We start from the raw sequence: 21,416 nt of genomic DNA, 5'->3' as shown, positions 1-21,416 counted from the left end.
ATCTATAAAGTCTGATAGCATTAGATAAGTCATAATCTTAACTAACGGTATGAGACATTCTATCACATTCACTGTACCTCATTGGTTAAAAGCAAGATTTAGAATTTTCCTAAACTCAGACTGAAAAGATTATACATGAATACCAATGAGTAGGAGTAATTGGGGGTCAGCAATGACTGCTCACCATAAGTATCCAACAAAAAGCCCTGTCTTGAAATCTAAGTGTTTTTTAATAGAATTTTTACCCACCCTTCAAGCTATTCTTAAGGATTAGGCAGATATAGGAAACATCAAACTAGGGGAGGGGTGAAAGCCAATGCAAAATAGATACACGTTTTCAGCTTTGGTCCTATTTTAAGAAAAATGGGCTTCTGAATATTGGGTTTTCTAACATTGCTTAATCCAACACTAACACAAGGAAAAATCCAGTCCAGAGTCCAGAATGCACCCCCTAAACTCATGTATAATTCTTTTAAGCACTATTGGCTGAAATGATGAACAATATAAATGCATACGTCCTCTTGTACTTCATAAAAGTATGATGTTTACAGAAAGGAAAGCTCTTGATTGACGGAGGTTCATAGGACATATTTAGCTTAAAAGGGACCTTAAGGGGTGGGTGCAATGTGGTTAAAGAAAGTACAGAAAGGTAGAATGGTCTGTGAAAGAAAAGTAAAGATGACGATATGGTGAACAGTCTTCTCATAGTGATGATTTGTACTGTGCTTATTTTGGAAGGGAGACAAATCTCAGATAATTATGACATAATCATGGCAAAAATCTGTCAGAAAAGGTTCACAGTCCAGATGGGAGCAAGAAGATAGAGTATGTGACTCAAAGAAAGACAAGTAATTTTAAGAAAATGATTTTCAAAGAATGTATAAAATACATAAGAATGGACCTAGGGTAATTTTTCATCTATGTGATGTACATATCATTGCAGAATTTTGGCAGAAATGATCAGCACCATATTCACGTAGCAACAGCACCCATAATGAGCCCCTTTACAATTTCATTTGACAGTATAATATAAAAAATTATTAATTACATTCAATAAGAGCTTCCTCCACATAAATTGGCCAAGTCTGGAGTCAGAATATGAATATTTTATAAGGATACCCGGATTTGTTTGGGTACATATTAGACCAACTACACTATTAGCATTCAAGTAACACATTCCCTAACAGAGAACAAATGCCATCAAATGACAGGTTATTAATATTTGAGATACTAACTAGATCACATATAGTTATCCAGTTTTATTTATTTCCTTTGCTGGGCTGGAAGATGGGAAATAGTGTTAGATTTTTTTTTTTTGGATGATGATAGAGGATATGATTCCAGCCTTTTACCAACTAGTTTGGGTTACCTTCAGCTTCATCATCTGTGAAGAGAAAGCAACAGGGTCCCTGCCAAATTTACCAAGTTATTACAGTAGTAAAATATGATCATTTATTTTTATAACACTTTAAACATGTACAACATTTTATACTTCCCAATGTATTTTAATTTTTTAAACACAAGCTAAATAAACATTACTTATTTTCATTATTGGATTGCAGTGAGAATTATATAGAGTTGTTATCTTTGTTTCACATTTTTCATCATGATTATATATTAGAGCAAACAAATGATCAGAATTTATAGGTAGCAGAAACCATGCATTTTTAAATGTAACAGATATTTTTATTTTTAATGGCCTATTTAATTTTCTGATTCTGTACATGGAAGCAATTATTTATCCTTCTTTGCAGCATTAAAAATTGCTTGCAAAACTGAATACTGTAGTTTACAGATTATAGACATCTAGTAATTATTTAAAAATTTTATTCAGAAACATGACTGTTTGCAAGTAGAACTACAGCATGTACTCCATACATTATGCAAAGTTGCATTTGTCTATTTTTTACAGCTTACATCTTGTTTTACACCTTGGACAAGAACATACCAATTGATGACTGGATTATGGAAACAATTAGTGGTGATCGGCTTACCCATCAAATCATGGATCTCAACCTTGACACCATGTATTACTTTCGAATTCAAGCACGAAATTCAAAAGGAGTGGGACCCCTTTCTGATCCCATCCTCTTCAGGACTCTGAAAGGTTTGAAGCATTTCTTATTATGCCTTCCTTTTTCAGTGGAATTGCTATAAAGTAGCTTTGTGTTGGAAACTGCCCTAGATCATTTCTGTGGCAACATAGCTTCCTGGACATTCAAAATCATCTAAAAAGTACCTTTTATGCTCAAAACCAACATGTCAAAGAAAAATCTATTGCATTATCACATTTTCTACCATCAGCACAAGGCAAACATATTTAACTTGACTTTTTTTATTTACAATCCTTTTGGAATTTTACATTGGCTCCATGTATATTGGTTTTATTCAAAATATAATAAAACCCTTTGACCTTTCATGTAAAGGAATAAACATTTAAATGCATTGAATTATGTGAATTATTGCCAACTTTAAATATTTTCTTGGAATTATTAAAGGAAATATGGCTGCTGCAAGACTGAAAATTTCAAACAAAATTAATATGTTTAAGAACCAGAGCAGAAGCAATGAAAAAATTTTCAATATGATTACAAGAAGAAAAGTTCACATGCTTTTAAGAATATAAATAGCTACTCAGTAAAATAGTTACATATCCATACAGAAAAACACTACAATCCAAGAATAGTGATTACATATGAAAAGTATTTAATTTTCATAACAGCAATTACTGTTTCAGAGCACATTAATAATTTCTATATGACAAATGGTTTCAAGAGCTTCTGCCATTTAATAATGGAAAATAATTTGAATGTTCCATAACTGATATTTAAAGATACACATATTTAAGGCATGATGTACATAGCTTCAAAAGACAGCTTGGCATCTAAATCTGTGACAAAATAATGCCTATATATCTTGCAGAAAACTTGATAATAAATGATGGAAAACAAACTGAAATACTGGAAATGCATGGATGATCGACATTCCCACGCATTTGTTAGACATACTAAAATAAGAGTCCTAGAATATCTGTATTACTGTATTTCTCAGCTCTCCTCATAAATACCCTAACAAAGAGTGGACTTTTGAATTCTCATGAGTAAGCTATTCAAATCCTGAGTTTTGGTAGCAGATTTTCTGAAAGTTTGCCAAGAATACACAAACAAGCGTTCAGCCTAAGCCTGCATGGCAGTTCTTAATGACAGAGTAGAAATTTTTAGAGAGGCAGGGAATACATGAGCTAATCTTTGTCCAGGTTTTCAGGACTTCATGTCTAAATCAGGTTTCACTGAAATGAGCAATCAAAAGGCAGCCAGTTACTCATTTTGTGAGAGCATAAAATATAACCAGATCCTGTTTTGCAAATGTTTCAGCTTTATCTGTAGAAGAGTGCCAAATTAATTTCATGCTCACAATGTAGGCAAACTAAGAGAGCCTGAGGAGAGCTTCAGACAATTTAATGTATCCAAATGTTTTAAACAGTAGACTGATGAGTTAGCACAGGACACACTGCCCCGGCGCCATCAATAACCACCCAGTATGTTTAAATGAACTCAGTATTTCACTTGGTACTGTTCACTGTTTACCCTGAGTTCTCTAAAATAATCTGTAAAATAATTTTCTTGTATTTTCAATACAAGATGTATTTCTAATTCCCTGATTTGTTTTTTAAATATTGTCTTTCCTAAATATGTCATTCTCAATAATAGATTCCTAAACAAATATTTCTCATTTGGAAAAAGAAGTTTTTCATGTCTTGAGTGCATTTTAAATTGCCCCAAAATAGTGATATTGTTCATCTTTATTAATAATTGACATTGTACACACATGCACTGAGCATGTCAGTTTCAATGACAAATGTTCGCAGACCAATAAATTACTTATCATAAACAGACTTAAAACCTCCAATGGATGAAATCTATACCTAAGACATAAAATCATTTTATTGCTGTCTGATTTAAGATTTTCAGTTCCCATAGTGGTTTCAAAACATAAGGGCTCTGTTCTTTGGAATGTAACCTTGTTTGACAAAGAGAAAGGCTTAGATGTTTTCCTGAAACACAAGAAACTAGCAGTAGTCTACTGGGTAATGGACAAATGATTCATTACAAGTCATGCCTCGAGCAGGTGTCCACAAGCCTCATTCTTTTTTTTATTTAGTATTTGCAAAAATGAAGGATTTTATACTTGAAACTGGAGTTTTATCTTTTTAATATGAGCAACCAACCAGAGAAATACAGGACACTAAATCACAGTAGTCATTGGTTAATTAAATGGACATTTATAATCAGATAGGAGTTATATTACTCTATACTTAAATACATGTATATCTGTGATTTAGCTAATTCTGTCTTTGGAATGTTAATTAAAAGAGTTTTCGAGTTTATTCTCTGACCACATAAAACTCTGCAAATACCCTCTCACACCCCCTCCCCACATCTTTCCTAGGCTTCCATTAGGATACCCACACACCACACACTGTTAGAACAATGGAAACTGTACATCTGGTTCTTGTCTATGTGTGTTCCTTCCTATGTTTGCGTGTCTGTGTTGGTCTGTGAAGTAATAGGGAAGAAGGATATTCCCAATGCAGTGGACAACAGAAAATTCCAACAGAGAGAGGGAGTCATTTCCTATACACAAAAGACCAATGCGTTCAGCAATAAATGGTGACTAGGGTATGGTATATTCTCTGGATAGCCTTAATTCCTATTTTTAAATGTTTCTCTTTTATTCCCATCCAGAAATAACACTCAATGAAAGCTTTGTACCAGAACAGGAAAGAAAGGTTTAATGTTCAAACTATTTTGTGACAAAAGGCATGAATTTTTGACATGACATTAATAAATAAAAATTCAAGGCACAAATCACACAAGACTTTTAAGCCATTATTAGTATTTAATAAAGGAAATTATTAGAAACCATTTGGTCCCTATTGGGAAATACTCTTCAGTAAATATCATTTTTCAAAATATGGAAAATTTATCAAGTTATATTCATCTAGCTTCACAAATCCAGAAGATATTACATATATTTATTTTCACTTGCTAAAAGTATCTTAAGCCACAGATACTGCATAGAATATGATCAATGATAAAGGAAGAAATAAAGAATGAAGATGAGATTCAGTTGGTTTTCTTTTTTTTACTTCATTTCCAACAGTTCTCCACTAAATATGAGATGTTGATTTGGATAGTGACAGGAGTGTGTACTGCTCTAGCTACCAATCCACTACTCTTCACAGATTGTGTGGTATTTATGACTATAAAATATTCAACCTCCTTCTTTCTATAAACCTGATGTGTTGATTCTGACAACACAGTGTCCTTCCTCAAAAACTACTTAATGATTTGCTTTGAAAACTTCATTATTTTCCTAGACTACATATAATTCAATTGTCTATCAAAAGCACCTGTCACCAACCCCTTAACACCATAATAAAAAGTATTTTGAGAAATCATTAGTCTTCAGTGTGAGAGAAAAATCAATGCAAAAATTAGATTCTAATGATTAGATTATAAAAGATTGCACTAGAAAGTGTAGTGAATTTTTAAACAATTGTTAAATTTTGAGAATATACAAAGACATTTAGGGCTAGTGGAGTGGCTCAGGTGGTAGAGCACCTATATGAGGCCCTGAATTCAAACCCTAGTACATCCGAAAAGAAAAAATTTATAAATATCAATCCATGCATAGAGGACAAGATTCTAAACACTAAACCAGAATGGAGCCTCAAGATAAATAAACTCTGTAGATCTACCATTCAGTTTCCTTTAGATAACAATGCCATATTGTACACTTAAAATTTACTAAAAAGGTAGATCTTATATTTTATTCTTATAAAGAGAATTATAATAATAAAAGATGTGCAAGGAAACTTTGGGAGGTGGTACATATGTCTACAACAGTGATAATGGTGGATTTCATGGATGTATACTTATCCCCAAACTCATAAAGTTATGTACATTAAATATGCATAACTTTTTTAGCAATCATATCTTAACAAAATGTTTTCTCTAAAACACAAATAGCATCTTATTTTATAATCATTCTTTTTCATACACCATGTTTACAAAGATTAGTTCAGAATAGAATGTCTACTGCATATTAATATAACTTTTCATAGATTATCTCTATATATTATTTTTAAATAAAGGAAATTGTGTTGATCTCTGGTTTAGAAATCTATCCCATCCTGTGATAAATATAATATCTTTTAATCTGAGCAGGAATGTTTGTTAACTACAGCCTTATTTAAATATTTTGATTCTGTGCATTCTTATTTCTGTTCCTATGTTTAGAAAATAAAGGATCACCATCTGTATGACATTGGACTTTAAGTTATTCTTCAAACAATGTTTATAAATTTGCTATAAAACATAGAGAACTGATTATGTTATACATTACTGCTGTGATATTTTACTGTATAATTTTCAATAAAACATTAAAAAAAATCAAACCAACAAGCATAGAATCTTACCTGTAAAGTTCAAGTGCAATTAAGGGAGTTATGTACACTCAGAACACTCAACTGAATACAGTCAAGTTGGGTGAAATAATTCTATTTGACAGAGGCTTACAGAGATCTGCACTGACCAAAATGCCATATCACAGTTTTTAGCCATTCAATAATACTAAAAATTTTCCCTTTAAACATTTTCATTTGGTTAATGAAAAATCCAATTTTTTAATATTAGTAATACTTTAAATTTTAAAAAAAATCTTTTTTTTGATAGGTGGACTTTATTTTAGCATACATTTAAATCTATAACTCAACCTGGTAATATACTTTTTAGGTGCCAGGATTTTTGTCTTGATTAGCTGGCAATTTTTACATCAAGCTTTAGTATGTTCCCAAATAGTAAATTGAGAATCAGAACTAATTTTAGTATGAAAGAGGTTTTACACACATTAGAGGCATATGTGAAAGTATATTTTAAGATGTGATTGTATAAAATTGACTTTTGGTGAATGCAATCCAGTAGCAGTTCTATATTTTTTGATAAGCACTCATAAGTCACCAGAAGTTGTGAACAAGTTAAGGGTTATCTTCACAAGACTAAAGATTTATCAAGTGATTACGGTTATTCTACACTGATGATTTTCAATTACTTTCTCCTATATATCTAGGAATTGACTAAGTTCTATCTAAAAAATTGCATATAAGAAGTAGCTCTCTGTACTTACTTAAAATATCTGGGTGGTAATCACTTGGTAAGTGCATCCTGTTTATTTTACTATTAATTCTAGTTTTAATTAAACTTACAATATACTCTTCTGAGCTTAGGATTAGAAGGATTTCACAAATAATATAGTAAAGTATATTTACACAGAAAAACATGATTTTGAATTTTTCCCTCTATTTATATAATAGAAATAATCATATATAACTTTGGATCTTTCTTCATTTCACTTCAGTAGGGCATTGACCTTGGTATGAAAATGTGCTAACAAAACTGTTGATTTGATATGTCAGCTTTCTTGTTAAGAACTGTCTAAGTCTGATAACATTATTTCTCTTCTCCCACAGTGGAACACCCTGACAAAATGGCTAATGATCAAGGTATGGTGGCTCAGTCTGTCATTTTTCTCTCCTTAGATCAATCCTATGTGTTGGAATTGTCAGTCATTGCTTTGCATTCCTCTTTTCACCTGGGCCATACACCTGATGGTGCATGATCAGTGGAGTGATGATTAATCTTGTTAATGAAGTTCTGCTTGGCTGAGGCTCCGGTCTGATAGGGAAGATGTAAATTTTCTTGAGAGGAAATTGTTTTGTCTCTGTTCTGAAGGACCAATTAAAATGTCAAGCTTCTTTGTATGAAATAAATTTTTAGTCTCTGTCTGCACTTCTGAATAATTCACATTAAGTATAATTAAGCTCAGCATAATTTTCAAGCTGCTCCTGCCCCCTTTCATGAGCTACGGATTAAAGTTCTGTAGCACTACATAAATCATTTCCTCTGCAATGAGTTTATTTTAATAAATAAACACAAAATTGGTCAACTTTTTTAGGTCAATATCATTGCTAATTTGAAGCTAGGAAGCTATCATTCTATGAACCAGACCCTGCTCTGACTAGAGGATTTTCCCTTCCTTTCATGGTATTACTAAAAGCTGATTTGTGTAGAGAAACAAAGATGGTTTTACACAAAGGAAAATGGAGATAAATATGAGTTATTCTTCAATTCAAAGTTAGATAAGAATTTGCTACTAACATGATTTGTAGGCTGATTGATAAAGTACTATCTTTGCACTAAAAATGGTTAATAGAATTCTTACAAAGGACAAGAAGACTTAATGAGTTTCATTTTTTAAGGATGTTATATACTTTTAAGGAAGAAATTGGAAATACTAGTAACTTGTTGTAGACGCGGTTGTCCATATTGCTATTTCAGAGTTGCCAGTGTATCTCCTGCTTTGGACAAGTATATACTGTTAGCACAACTGACCCATAAACACCAGGACTCATAAGGCACTACATGGTTAGATTAGAGAAAAACATTTTGATATGAGTACTTTATAACTTTTGACAAATATGAAACATCTGGGTTTAGCTGTCACTAACATCAGAAGGCTGCCTATATTAATAGTATTTTCTTCAATGACATCATGTCCAGCTTTGGTCCTGGGTCCCTATCCTGCTACTTTTTAATAGGACATGGCTGGAAGTTTACATGTTGAGTAGTAAAAATGATAGACTGCATAGAAATGTCTATCCCGGGTTAAGATTTCCATTACTCTAGCTGTTCCTGTTTGCTTCCATAGAAACTGTTCTTATCAGATCAATACCTACCAAAAGGTAATATTTGTAAATGATATTGATGATGAGCAATTATCACTAAAGATACATTTCCTTAGGTAAATTAAATATCAGGGCTGACCAAATCCAAAGGTGGAATAATTAATTAGTAGAAGCCCTTTCATTATCTCAGTTATAAAATAGTTTAAATGACCTCTCAGAACCTTCTTTGCTAAAGAGACATTGGAATATCCAAAAACAGATAACTACTAACTTTTGAAATTTTATTTGGAAGAACTAGTTATATAGGGAAAAATGAAAACAATAATAAAAATTTGAAGAGTAACCGAACTGTTTGAAAGTTTATATAACTTCTCAATAAATGAATTCCAATTCTTTCTGGATAATTACTTGTTTTGTTATAATTTTTCAGTTACCTTTTTATTTAATCTTCTTGATGCAGGAGATTGAACACAGGGCTCATACTCTACCACTGAGTTACAAACCCAGTTTAATAATATTAGCTATCAAATATGAATATTTTAAATTTAATATTTTATAAAAGACAAAATATTCCATCTGCTGGCCATATTCTGGTCTTACTCTGATTGTCACATCTTCAGTGGAATCAGGTCAGTTTTCAAAAACAAAAGGAATTCTCAAGAATTAGTGACTGTGGCTAAAATGATTAATATATTTAGGCAATTGTGGTTTTCCTCCACCTACTATTGCTTAGAAAAATTCTGTCACATATTATTCTACTTTGTGCACAGCTGGTGTACAGTTGGTCAAATTGGTAATCTCTAAATTATAAATTAAACTCAAGTCACTTGTACTATTGAGAAGGACTGATGACATATAATTTAGTGGTTATAAGTAAAGTCTCCAAATTCCTGCAAAGAAAGCATATAAAATTTGTCAGACACCAAATTCTGTTATAAACAAAGTCAGTCTTCTGAGTTGATGGCTAAGTGCTTCAGATTAAAGATTTCCCTAATAGTGGTGAAAATTATGTTAGAAGACTATTCTGAATGCGCCCATGCTCAGCAAAAAGCAAATCAGTTGAATATGTTTTATCCTACTCACTGTTAGACCTATGTGTCCCTTTCCATGGAGAAATGATGCCACTGTTACATTAGTGACACCAGCTGAACATCTCCTGAGAAAAATTCCCTCTGAGAGAAAATTTGGTACCTTGAGTCAGAGATGAACCCTAAATAAAGAAGCAAGAGGTTGAATTTGACTTATATGTGAGATTGTGCCTTCAAATGTTCTTGTCATAATTAGTTTTCTTGGAACCTAAGATTTATAATAAAGAACATAAATATGAAGAGGTTATATTGGAAACAGTTTTGATTTGGGGAAATTATTTTCTTCTGGGTAATAGTAATAGTAGTATGAAAATTATAGACAATTAGTGTAAACTTTTAATCTTTGGGTGTAAATTGATCATATCTAGCATTTTCTTAACTTTCTAATCTTAACCTATTCTATAATCCCCCTGTTTTGTACTCCTCTTCTGTTTTGTTCAGTGTCCTAATTATTTCTGGAAACTTCCAGGCACAAGTGGCCAGTGTATTTGAAAGTAACTGTGAGATTTCAGTGACTAACCACAGATTTTTGGAGGGTCGATGGGGAAGGAAAACACACAGGCTATGTGAAGTAGGTGTAGAAGGTACAGAAGAGCAGTACTTCACATTTTATCCCTGTTCTCATTTCCATATTTTGATTAAAACTCTTTCAATTTGCCTGTATCTGCATGGATCTGGGTGGGGATGTGTAATGGTAAAATGAATCCCTATGAAGTTCTTACTGTCAGTCACTCTTCTAAGAGCTTGACTGATTCATTGAATCCTCATAGTACTGAAACACATGCTGTTACTCGGTCCATTTGAGTGATGACGAAGCTGAAGTCCAGAGAGTGTAAATGGCTTGCCTATAGAAGCACAGCTAGTGAGTAGCAAGACCATGATTCACACCCAGAAACCTTCTTCCAGAGGCCCTGTCCTTAACCCCGCAAGTGTGTTCATCATGTGTTTGTTACATAAGTACATAGAAATCACACATGGCATCTATCCATAGAGTTTCTAAATCTAAAGTTTTATGTACTGATAGTTTTCTAATATGGACCACCTCTTCCCCATATCTGTGAATGCTCTAAAGAACAAACAAAACAAATGGCCAATATCTGAGATCATCTGATTAGCAGGAAGTCACAGCATTGAGTATATTGTCCCAGAAACACAAGGACTGTGTTAATCCTACTGTATTAGGAGGCTTGGGCTGTCAGTACAGAATCCCAAGTATTGGATAGATTAAATAACAAAAGTTTGTTTTCTTAGATTTCAGCTGAAAGCCCCCCATCAAGGGTCAGCAGTGTGGTGAGTGATGAGTTCAGCAGAGTAATGAGTACTATTTTTGCTTGCTGATGGCCACTGTGTCTTCACATGGTAGAAAGAGAGCAGCTCTCTGGTGTCTCCTCTTAAAAGTACACTAATGTTATTGAATCAAGGGGCTATACTTAAGACTTCTCTCCACCTTGTTTCTATAAAGAACCTAAAACCAAATAGAGTCACCTTGCTGAATTTGGGGGGATGGGGCAAAATTCATCCTATAGTATTCACATTCAAATGGAGCATTGTTCATTCCCTCCTTTAGAAGTTATCTTCCCAATTTTTCAAAGAAACAGAAAGTAAAGGTTTTTGCCAAAGTCATATAAGTAGCTTTGGACAGAGTTAGAACCTGAAATGTTTCGTTCTAACTCCTCGGAACTGTAGTCTTTCCACTGTAGAATGTAGCCATACTTATAAAAACTGGATTTTTGTTATTGCAAAAGTAGATTAAACCTTTTGGAGCTTCTCACAGAAGCATTTTAGAAAATCCCCTTGTTTGGGAGGTTGCAATGAATGTTAGTTTTAACTATAAAATATGACCACTTATCCAAAGTGATTATTAGATCGAACTTTTAATCCTAAGGGATTTTTTTTCCTCTTTAAATTCTGGGTAACGCCGAAATATTGTTCTCCAACTTGAGGTGTCTTTGTATGAAAATTGGTATTCTTAATATGAGCAACTGTTTATGATTTTATGTGTGATTTCTATGCTGACCATTGTGGCAATAGAGTAGGTCCTATGGCAATGGTAGATTGCCTGAAAGAGGGCAAGAATCTTTGTGAAATGCTTTATGTTATTATTGAGATGAATTATAAAGAAAATGCTCACTTCTAGCACTTTCAAGTCTCTTTAATTCTCCATGACCTGACATAGAGATTACCTGAAACACTGGACCTGGAGAAGAGGCATACATTCATAGGCCAATTTATAGATCCAGGTAACAAAGACTTATGTGAACTTCTCTCTTGAGAAGGAAGGGAAATTAGTCTTCTCCGAACCGTAATAATGGTACATAATGCTCTAGCTTTGCCATAAGCAGTCGCTCAGTGTGTGCTCTAAATGTATCAAAATGGAGTAGGATCCCTTACATGCTAGCCCAGTCCTGCCAATGGAACCTATCATGTAGCTGTGAGCATGAGAAATAACTTCTCCCAGCATTCTCACCTGTAAAGTGGGTTAGCCCATATTATTTTTTTGGTGTCTTTAGAGTGCTAAGATTCTCAAGCTTTAGGATTGGTACTAGAATAAAAAACAACAACAACAACAAAAAAAAACAGGCATATCACCTTTACACAATGTAACAACTCATGTTAGTGGTTTTTCCACTATGCATCAACCACTTTTCTAAGCCCTGTGAGTGTACTACCCTAATTTTCCAAAAAATTTTACAGGTGGAGAAAATGAGATACAAAGGGGCTAAAACTTACTCTATCACAGTTTGTAAGTGGTTAGGCCCACATATTTTCCCAGGCACTGAATCTGAAGACCTTTATTCTTCCCCACAATATAATTTCTGGAAATGTAGTGAGTTCAGTGTTTTACTTTGTTATCAAGAAACTTAAATGGCATCACTGTAACTTGACCTCGTTTGAAGGACCTTACCTTTTCTTCACTAGAGTATTCAAGCCCAGTGCTCAACACTACACCTGCCATTTAATACCTCAGCAGTTTTAATCTCATGAATAAACAGAATGTTAATTGTTTCCAACTTCAAGGAAATAGAGTTTTCAAGGAAAACTAGTCAAGCTTGGAATTTTGTTAATGTAATCCAGACGTTGTAGGTTTTGGATTATGGCAGCCAGGCTGCTGCCTGAAAAAATTGAAACCTTAGTACCTTCTGATGGGAGCTGTTTAATTGAAAATTAAAGCCTCTTTCTACTCTGTTATTGTGTACAGTTTCAAATTGGTTTATTATTCAACTGCTTTCTGCAGCCTCTGCAAAAGCTTTTCTCACCTGTGCTTTATTCAGGACCAAAATTTGACAGTCCTAGAAATTAGGACTGGTGAAAGGTAAAGGCGGAAAATGAGTAATGTACTTTTAATAGAGTGTTAAGTGCCTATTGTGTTCCCAGAAAGCAGTCAAGTAGCTGCTTAAGTCAGTCGCTCAGGAGTTTTTATGTTTTAATAGGTAATTTTGAAAGAATGAAACATAGAAAGTATTCAAAGGAATTGATGTGATTCTTGTAGAATTTTCACCTCAGAGTTCTGAGTTCTAAGGTAGACATTGCAGTTTATAGGCCCTCAAGTAATGTTTCATGAACAAGTTCTTGTAAGACCCACTGGATTGCTGGACATCATTTTCTTGCTATTGACATTAGCAAGTACAAGATCTTCCTGGCTTTATTTTTTTGCTCATTTCTGTCAGTTCTGGATTCTGAATGTCCAATTTTCTTCTTAAAACACAGATTGGTCCCTGATGGCTGCAGAATGAACCCCATTATCTGGCACCAAGACCATGACTATTGACCCCAAGTTCATGGCCAATGTATCCCAAAACATATGCCAAAGTGTAGTCACTAAAACCCACCAAGCACTCTGGAAAAATTGCATTTTTCATGACTCCATGCTGTAACTGGTACTATTCTCTCTGCCTTAGCAATACTTTTATTCCTTCTCAAATGATAGTCCTCATCCTCTATGTCCCCCTCCCACTGTACTATTTCCCAAGAGTCTTAGAAGCCATGAAAGACTCTGCCTTTTTCTCCAAGTTGTAGTCTGGCAAATGAGCTGACTCTTGGGAAAGTCTGGTTACGCAGGAAAGTACCCATATTTAGAGAAACAGGATGGTTTTTAGATTTTTTATAAATAAAACTGCACTAAAAATGATTTATGAGACCCACATGCAGGGCTTTATTTCAGAGGCATGAGAGTCAAGAGGGCATATGAGAAGACCCTAATGAGAAGAAAGAGCTCAGAAAGCACCATCATCCATCATACCATCATCAATTAAGTCATCTTTACTTTTTACTCTTGTAACAGTTGAATTGTTAATTGGAGTTCATTCTAAATTTATGCAAATAGTAATTATAGTAAGTACTAAATTTACATGGCTTTGGACATATGAAAGGTTGTGATATGGTGATGGGGCAATTGAGTAGTCTTATCAGTAGCCACAGAAAAGGGAGATGGACTAATTATAATGAGTCACATAAATCAGTGTTTATACACAATCCTCACTTAATATCTTTAAGAACAATTTTTTTAAAAAGATCTTTAAGAAGGAGCTTAGCAACTTTCCTGTAATCAAAATATATCATTGAGCCAACATAGTGGCATATACCTATAATCCTAGCACCTGGGAGGCTGAAGTACGAGGACTGAGAATCTGAGGCCATCCTGGACTACATAACAAAACCCTCTCTGAAGCAAACAAATAAATGAACAAAGAAAAAAGATATTATTGATATGTTCAGGTTCACTGGTCCCCTAAGTGTTCCTCAATATTTGCATTTTTTGTTTTTTCCACTCTTCTGTGAGATGTCAAGAACGTGAGAATGAAAAGTGATAAAATTCATGGAAGTAACTAAATAACTAATGAAATATATATAAATATATACATATACATATATATATACACATACATATATATATACATACATATATACATACATATATATATATATACATACATATATATATATACATACATATATATATACATATACATACATATGTTTGTGTTAAAGTTTCTTAGTAGCTGACATCCTTCATCATAATATGCAGGAATCCAGAATGGTCTGTAGAGCGCTGCTTTTACCTTGGTGTTTGTGAAAAAAAAATGCAATATTTGTAAACTTTTTTCCTACTTTAGAAGATTTCTCAGGCAACATGTCTTCACCTGTCATTTGTCAAGCTCTGCAAGAAACCACACATATTCCTTAGGCTGTCATCAGCCAGCATCAAGCTGAGATGCCAACCAAGAGCAGGAAGGAGGATGGGAGATTTGTTTCTCTAAATTGTTCACATGTAGGATGTCTAGATTGTCCATTTTACCCAGAAATATCCTGATTAATACCTCAAAATTTAGCATGCTCTTTTACTCTTAAAGTGACCTGACCTTTATAACTTTATGGTCACCCTATGTTCATGACCTTTGTGCATAAAATTCTAATCTGTTTTTAGTTTGCTTTCTAAGGATTATTAAAAAGTAAGTTTTCTTCTTAGCAAGAGTCTGCCTTGTTTATATTTAAAAACATACAGACAAAAAATGGAATTGCAATGTCTGCCCTTTATGGTTAAGAAAAAAAATAGAAAAAGGTATATTTGCTTTTCTTACACTGTAGGTGACTGAGTCATTTACAAAATAAATTCCTGTCCTGCAAATTATTGCTCTTTGACTTTCTGTAGGTGGTAAATATAACCAAAGGTTTTGAAGAAGGGAAAGGAACAAGGATTTATTGTGCACCAAGATTTAATATGGTGGGCACATTAGCTGCCTTACATATAGAGTAGTGACATTTTCATTCATTCAATTAACTTTCTTTTATGTTCATTTGAAAACAATGTACTGGACCATAGGATAGTATGAGGATAGCTCTTTAGCTCTTTTCCATTAATATATATTTCAAATCTCCTGGAATTGGTTATCATTTTGCTTCCAGGTTTTTGATACCCTGATGCCTTTGTTCAAAGTCAGCAGTATTATCAACCACATGATAAATTGATCTCTCACACACATTTTCCCACCTCTGACAAATCATCTGTTTTAAATATATCGCAATAAGATCTGTGTGTTGGCTAGTAAAACTGTATTCATGTGGCACTGGTGGATATTCTTTATCCTCTAGTGTACAAGACACAAAATCAATGAAATTTCCATCATTATCACCAGAATTATTCTCAGAAAACCAATTCTAAGATCAAGAAGATAGCCCCGTGCTCTGCATCCTTGCAAGGATGTATACTGAACATTTGTTAGGTGACCAATCTATCCATTTGATTCAGATTATAGGCCATATGTATTTCTCTGGGGATTGATAGTGTGGATGTCATTTGGGATGACCTTCTGGGTGCTTCTGTTATCCCCACTCGGAAAAGATGGATTAAAGAAAAGATGATAGCTACATCCAGTTTCTTCTGTGTCCTCTGCAGATTAACTTTTCTACTCTCTCCTCCCTGAATTTATAAAAATCCACAGAGGAAAACTAGACTGTAGCACTGAAATCCCAACTGAATTAATCTTTGCTAAGTGCTGAAAATTGTTTATCATGGGAAATATTCTCCATCTGTGCTGCAATTGAGGGTTTAAAATAAACATTGTTGTTTGATTTTATACACATGCCACAATAAAAACATAGAAACAATATTTTAAGTGACATATGAGAATAAGAACACACAGAATAACTTGTGAAAAAGTAAAAGCTTAAAATGGGCGCTCAATATGTCATACAGCGTCCTAATTGACGTAAGACACACATCTGACACTGAAATTTCATTATCTGTGTCACTGTGATCAACTCCAAGGAAGAGAACAATGAGCACACTTCCTAAAGAGACCATGTAACTTCTGCCCCTTTTTTCCCCCCTCTACCCAGAAAGTAAGTTGTAGGGAAGTCAAGGAATCCTCAGCCAAAATGGGTGAAGAGAAGGTTCCTGGTGAGATCTATTCATTAAATAAAACATAAAAGGTAATTCCTTAAATGATTTGTAGATCATAATATTTTCAAAGATCAAACAAAGGGTAGAAGCATGAAATTTTTGGTTAGGATGTACTTAACAAATGCCTAAGTAAAGTTTATTTAAGTGTATATAAACTGTTTTTTAATTGTTTATTCATTTATTCATATTTGTATTCATTGTTTGGGCCATCTCTCCCCCTTGCTCCCTATCCCTCTTCCCCTTTTCCCCATTGCCTTCACTTCCAGGCAGAGCCTGTTCTGCCCTCTTCTCCAATTTTGTTGAAGAGAAAACATAAGAGATAATAAGAAAGACAGTATTTTTGCTAACTTGAGATAAAGATAGCTATACAGAGAGATTCCTAGCATTGCTTCCATGCACATATGTATTACAACCTGAATTGGTTCATCTCTACCAGACCTCTTCACTACTTCCTAGTCCCCTTCCCATAGTGGCCTCTGTCAGTTTAAGATTACTCACTCCTCTACAGTGAGCACATCAAACGCTTTCAAGTTTATATTTCCTTCCCTTTCCTTATTCCTCCTGTATGCATTCTTCCCTTAGTGTGTGACCCATGTCCAGTAATTTTGCTGCATTTATAAATATATACAAAGTATTTTGAATAGCTAAAAATCATCCACCCGTTCCTTTTTATTTTTAAATCAGCCATAACCTCATTTCTTATATATATATATTTTTTTTTTTTCTGAAACTATCAGTTCCTAGTTTAAATTTGAGGTAAGAATAGAAAATATTTCCTTTAATTAAAGGAAAACTTCCTTTAATTATCAAAACTTCCTGGCAAAAATTTTTCATATAAAATTATCTGGGTGAAATCCTATCTAGTTAAGTAGTACATAAATCCTGCTCTAGAATCTTAAGTCTTTCTTCCATGTTCAACTTCTTTTAAAAAACATGGGTACATATTAATACAATATGGCATTCTTCTTTATGTTACTAGTTCATATAAATAGAAAAAAACTATCATTTTCAACTGTTTGGGTCTTACTGAGATTTATTTGGAAAAAAATACTGTATATGTTGAAATTTATTATTTCCAAAAAAGTGTATTAAAGCCAATGAATCAGTTAATTTATTTGAATTTTTAACTTTGAAAATTTTGTAAAGATTTTGTAAGTCAGGAATTTTAAAATTAGTTTGGAAACTCATGAGATATATTCTCTATCAGTGCTATATTACATTAATACCACTAAAATAATACATTAGCTTATTTGCAACTAGTTCTTTTTACAATACTAAGATAAATAAAAAATATTTTAACAAACCAAGTAGTGATTTGTAGTAAAAGATGGATTAAGTTGTATGAAAATTTTTAAAGTCAGAGTAAATTAAAAACCATCTCCAGTTTGCTACTACTAACTATGATTAGGGTTATTTAAGTTTTACCTACAATGAATCAACTCTGTCATGGCAGGATTCATAGCTAACACATCTTTTATATTTACCTATTCCCTGAGGATCTAGGACTATACTTTTCATATAGCAGGCATTTACTAAATGTTGAATGAATTATTATGAATTTAGTGTTCCTTTAATAAAATTAAGAGCTCTGGGAAAGGGCAATAGTTTACATCTTTGCATTAGCTGACTTTCTCTCTGACCATCTTCCAAATTCTAATTATTCTGTATTTTTCTACATTAGCACTTAATGAAATTAACCAAGTGCACACATTAAATATCATTTCATAGCAACAAGCCCTTAAAAACGTTTTGCTTGTCAGGCAGTATCATCCATATTCCATTCCTCTTTACTCTCCAGAGTCTCTTCATTTGGTAATTTTGTGGTACTTGCCTGACAATCACTTGTTGTCATTGTTGCTATTATTATTCCTTGCTTATTATTATCCCTAAAAGGAATCCTTCCTGGGCTAGAAACCTAGCACACAAAATTAAACTTGATTCCCATATCTTTAGATCAAGAGACCCCAGGTTCATACATACTCTAGAAATGTTTTTGTTTTTTTGTTCTTGCCGAACTGGTACAAGAAATCTAAAATATCGTAAATCCAATCTTACTTGTGATGCTATCACATTTTGCTTAAGTACTTTCTGTTGGGTTTGTTAAGAGTTACTTAATTTTCTATGTGCTATCAATCTAATTAAAAACAACAAAAAGTTAGCCCATGTCAACACACTTTATTCTATGGGTAAAATGTCGCAAGTGGTAAGCTACCCTCTTATTTAGAAGCATTTCCAGAGTTCCTTTATCTTACCCAGCACTCTAACCTATATGAAATTGGGTATTTTTCTATCTACTGAAATTTACAATGTAATCAGTAGCATGATTAAATCTAAAGGGTGCTATGTATATAGAGCTTTACGTCTAATATGTGGATATGCTTATGGGTTTGCTTTTACATCTTCCCACAAACTAGCAGAGAGAGTTGGAAACTTCATTAAAAAGACATTTGTCAAGATGTTGAAGGAAAAGGAAAACCCTTCACAGGCTATCTACCTAATTTCCAGCCAATACAGGATTACTCCCAGTAGGAAACCTTTATTGCTTTTACTGGCCTAAGTGATGAGGTTGTTAGCATCTCTTTTAGCTGACTGCTTTGCAATCTAGCTGCTTTCAGTTACTACAAAAGTCATCTTAATATTCACATAGAACTTCTGTCTCACTTCATTTCTTCCAACATTGATCTCACAGTGTCCCGTGGCAAAGCTTATCCTCCTCTCATGAAATTTCAAATGTGTCAGAATTACATAAACAAGGTATTTGGAAAAGGGTTCAACTTTGTCCATATTTAACTCAATCCCATATAGAAGGGGGGATACTCACACATATAGAAGCTTCCATCCTAACTTCTACTTCCTTATATGCCAATAGTCATTGGACCAATGGATTTTAAATGTGCCATTTTATGCAAAAGACATTTCTTTCACTGCTTGCTGGAAGCTTGATGTCCATCCTAACTTCAGCTTTGTTCTGACATCTTAAGAATTTTGGAAATTATGAATGGATAGTCAGTGAACAAAATTCTAAATTGTTTCTTCACAGTTCTTTTGCAAATAAAATGATGAGATCTTGGAAAAAACATTTGTAAGAGGAATGTTTGATATGCAGAAGGATGTCACAAGATCAGGACTTCAAAGTCATAAAGATGAAATAGACTGAAACCCATACACATGAGAAAGTAATCTTTGTTATTGTGGCTGACTGTCACAGTTACCTTCCTCTACATTATCTACTGAAAAGAAATATTTCAGAAACATACCTTTGAAGCAAATAAAATGGTGACTGAGCTACATTCTGATATCTGTTTGTATAGTTTCAACTCTCCAATGTATTTCTATAAGCAATCTACCTAAATACACTAAGGCTTAGAAGCTAATCAAAAAATTATAATTCTGTAAATGCATCAATGGAAAAGGGGGTTACTTATGGTCAAATGCCATTAATCAAATTTTGTATAATAGCATAATTATTTCTGGTTAATTTCTGACTATTATTTTAAATGATACATTCACAGTGGTTAAAAATCTACTAGAAGAAAGTGCTTCCTATAATATAATCCTGAAGGAGACTTCCTCCTTTTGCAGTGTATTTGCAAGAAATATTCAGACAATGCAGAGTGAGACTTTCTCCCTTCCTTGGCTCCCAAACTTGTGACAGAATTTTCACACACATGAAAAATAACATTTTCTCACAGGTTCAATGGTTATTAATATTATTAGACTTTCTCATAGATAGCCAGAATAGCCTTGTCCAGTTATTGAGTATTTTAGAATATTTTTTTTCTGTTAATTTTGTTCTGTTTGTGCTCCCATGGGCTATATTCACAAAAATTCTGACTTACTTTTCTAATACACAGGTCGTCATGGAGATGGAGGTTACTGGCCAGTTGATACTAATTTAATTGATAGAAGCACTCTCAATGGTAAGTATATAAATTATATTCTATTGGATTAGTTATACTAATTAAATTTTTCATTCTAAAGTATCTGATGCAAATTTTCTATTGACAAATACCAAGATCCCTGGATTTGGGGGTTTAGTGGGATAATACAAACATGAAGCTATTAAACAAATCAATAGTACATTCTACCAGGAAATGATGCCAATGACAGGTGACAGCTACATAAAGTAATATGAAAGTCCAAGCATAAAATATTTTATCAGTGACACAGGGCTGTTAAATAACTAGACTTTATTTAAACTGTTGTTGTGTAGTTTAATTATCTGTAAAACTGTAATTTTATCAGAAAGAGATGATATACTAAGGCTGATTGAACTAAAACAAATTCAGTTTTACAAATTAAAATTACTGGGACTTTAAATCTGTAGAGTACATTTTACTCTTTAAATTTTCTAGTATTTTATGGCTAGTTTTCCTTTGTGTTGTTAAGTTTAGACATTATTTTGCTTATTCTACTAAAGCTTGCTCAGATAGCTATTGGCTTTTTATGACTAGATAAAAGTAGCACCTGGGTCTTTGTGGAAAGAACATGTTGGTATGAGGAATGCATTCCAGGACCTTGTGCTCAGTTTTGATGAAACAGAATCTTTAGAACAATGAATTAATACCAAATTTCCAAGAGGCCAATTTATGTATAAAATTGTAGCTTAAAAAATGACTGTTTCTGTTGCTTGGTTTGATTTACTGAAAAAAATCAGACATTCAAAATGTAATGATGAACA

General features: G+C 33.3%; 1 protein-coding gene across 2 annotated transcripts in view; it reads left to right on the top strand.

The window, feature by feature from the left end:
* The window catches only part of Dcc (DCC netrin 1 receptor), a 1,132,969-nt gene that overhangs the window by 1,022,318 nt on the left and 89,235 nt on the right, over nt 1-21,416 (top strand). For both annotated transcript variants that reach the window (XM_074069811.1, XM_074069810.1), the window contains exons 20-22: nt 1,913-2,107; nt 7,532-7,564; nt 20,590-20,655. In XM_074069811.1, coding sequence (XP_073925912.1) covers nt 1,913-2,107; nt 7,532-7,564; nt 20,590-20,655 — 294 coding nt within the window. The remainder of the gene's footprint in view (nt 1-1,912; nt 2,108-7,531; nt 7,565-20,589; nt 20,656-21,416) is intronic.

This window comes from Castor canadensis, chromosome 4 (genome assembly GCF_047511655.1).
Source record: "Castor canadensis chromosome 4, mCasCan1.hap1v2, whole genome shotgun sequence".
Taxonomy (NCBI): domain Eukaryota; kingdom Metazoa; phylum Chordata; class Mammalia; order Rodentia; family Castoridae; genus Castor; species Castor canadensis.
The sequence above is the reverse complement of the archived record's forward strand: the minus strand, read 5'-3'. Positions and strand labels throughout refer to the sequence as shown.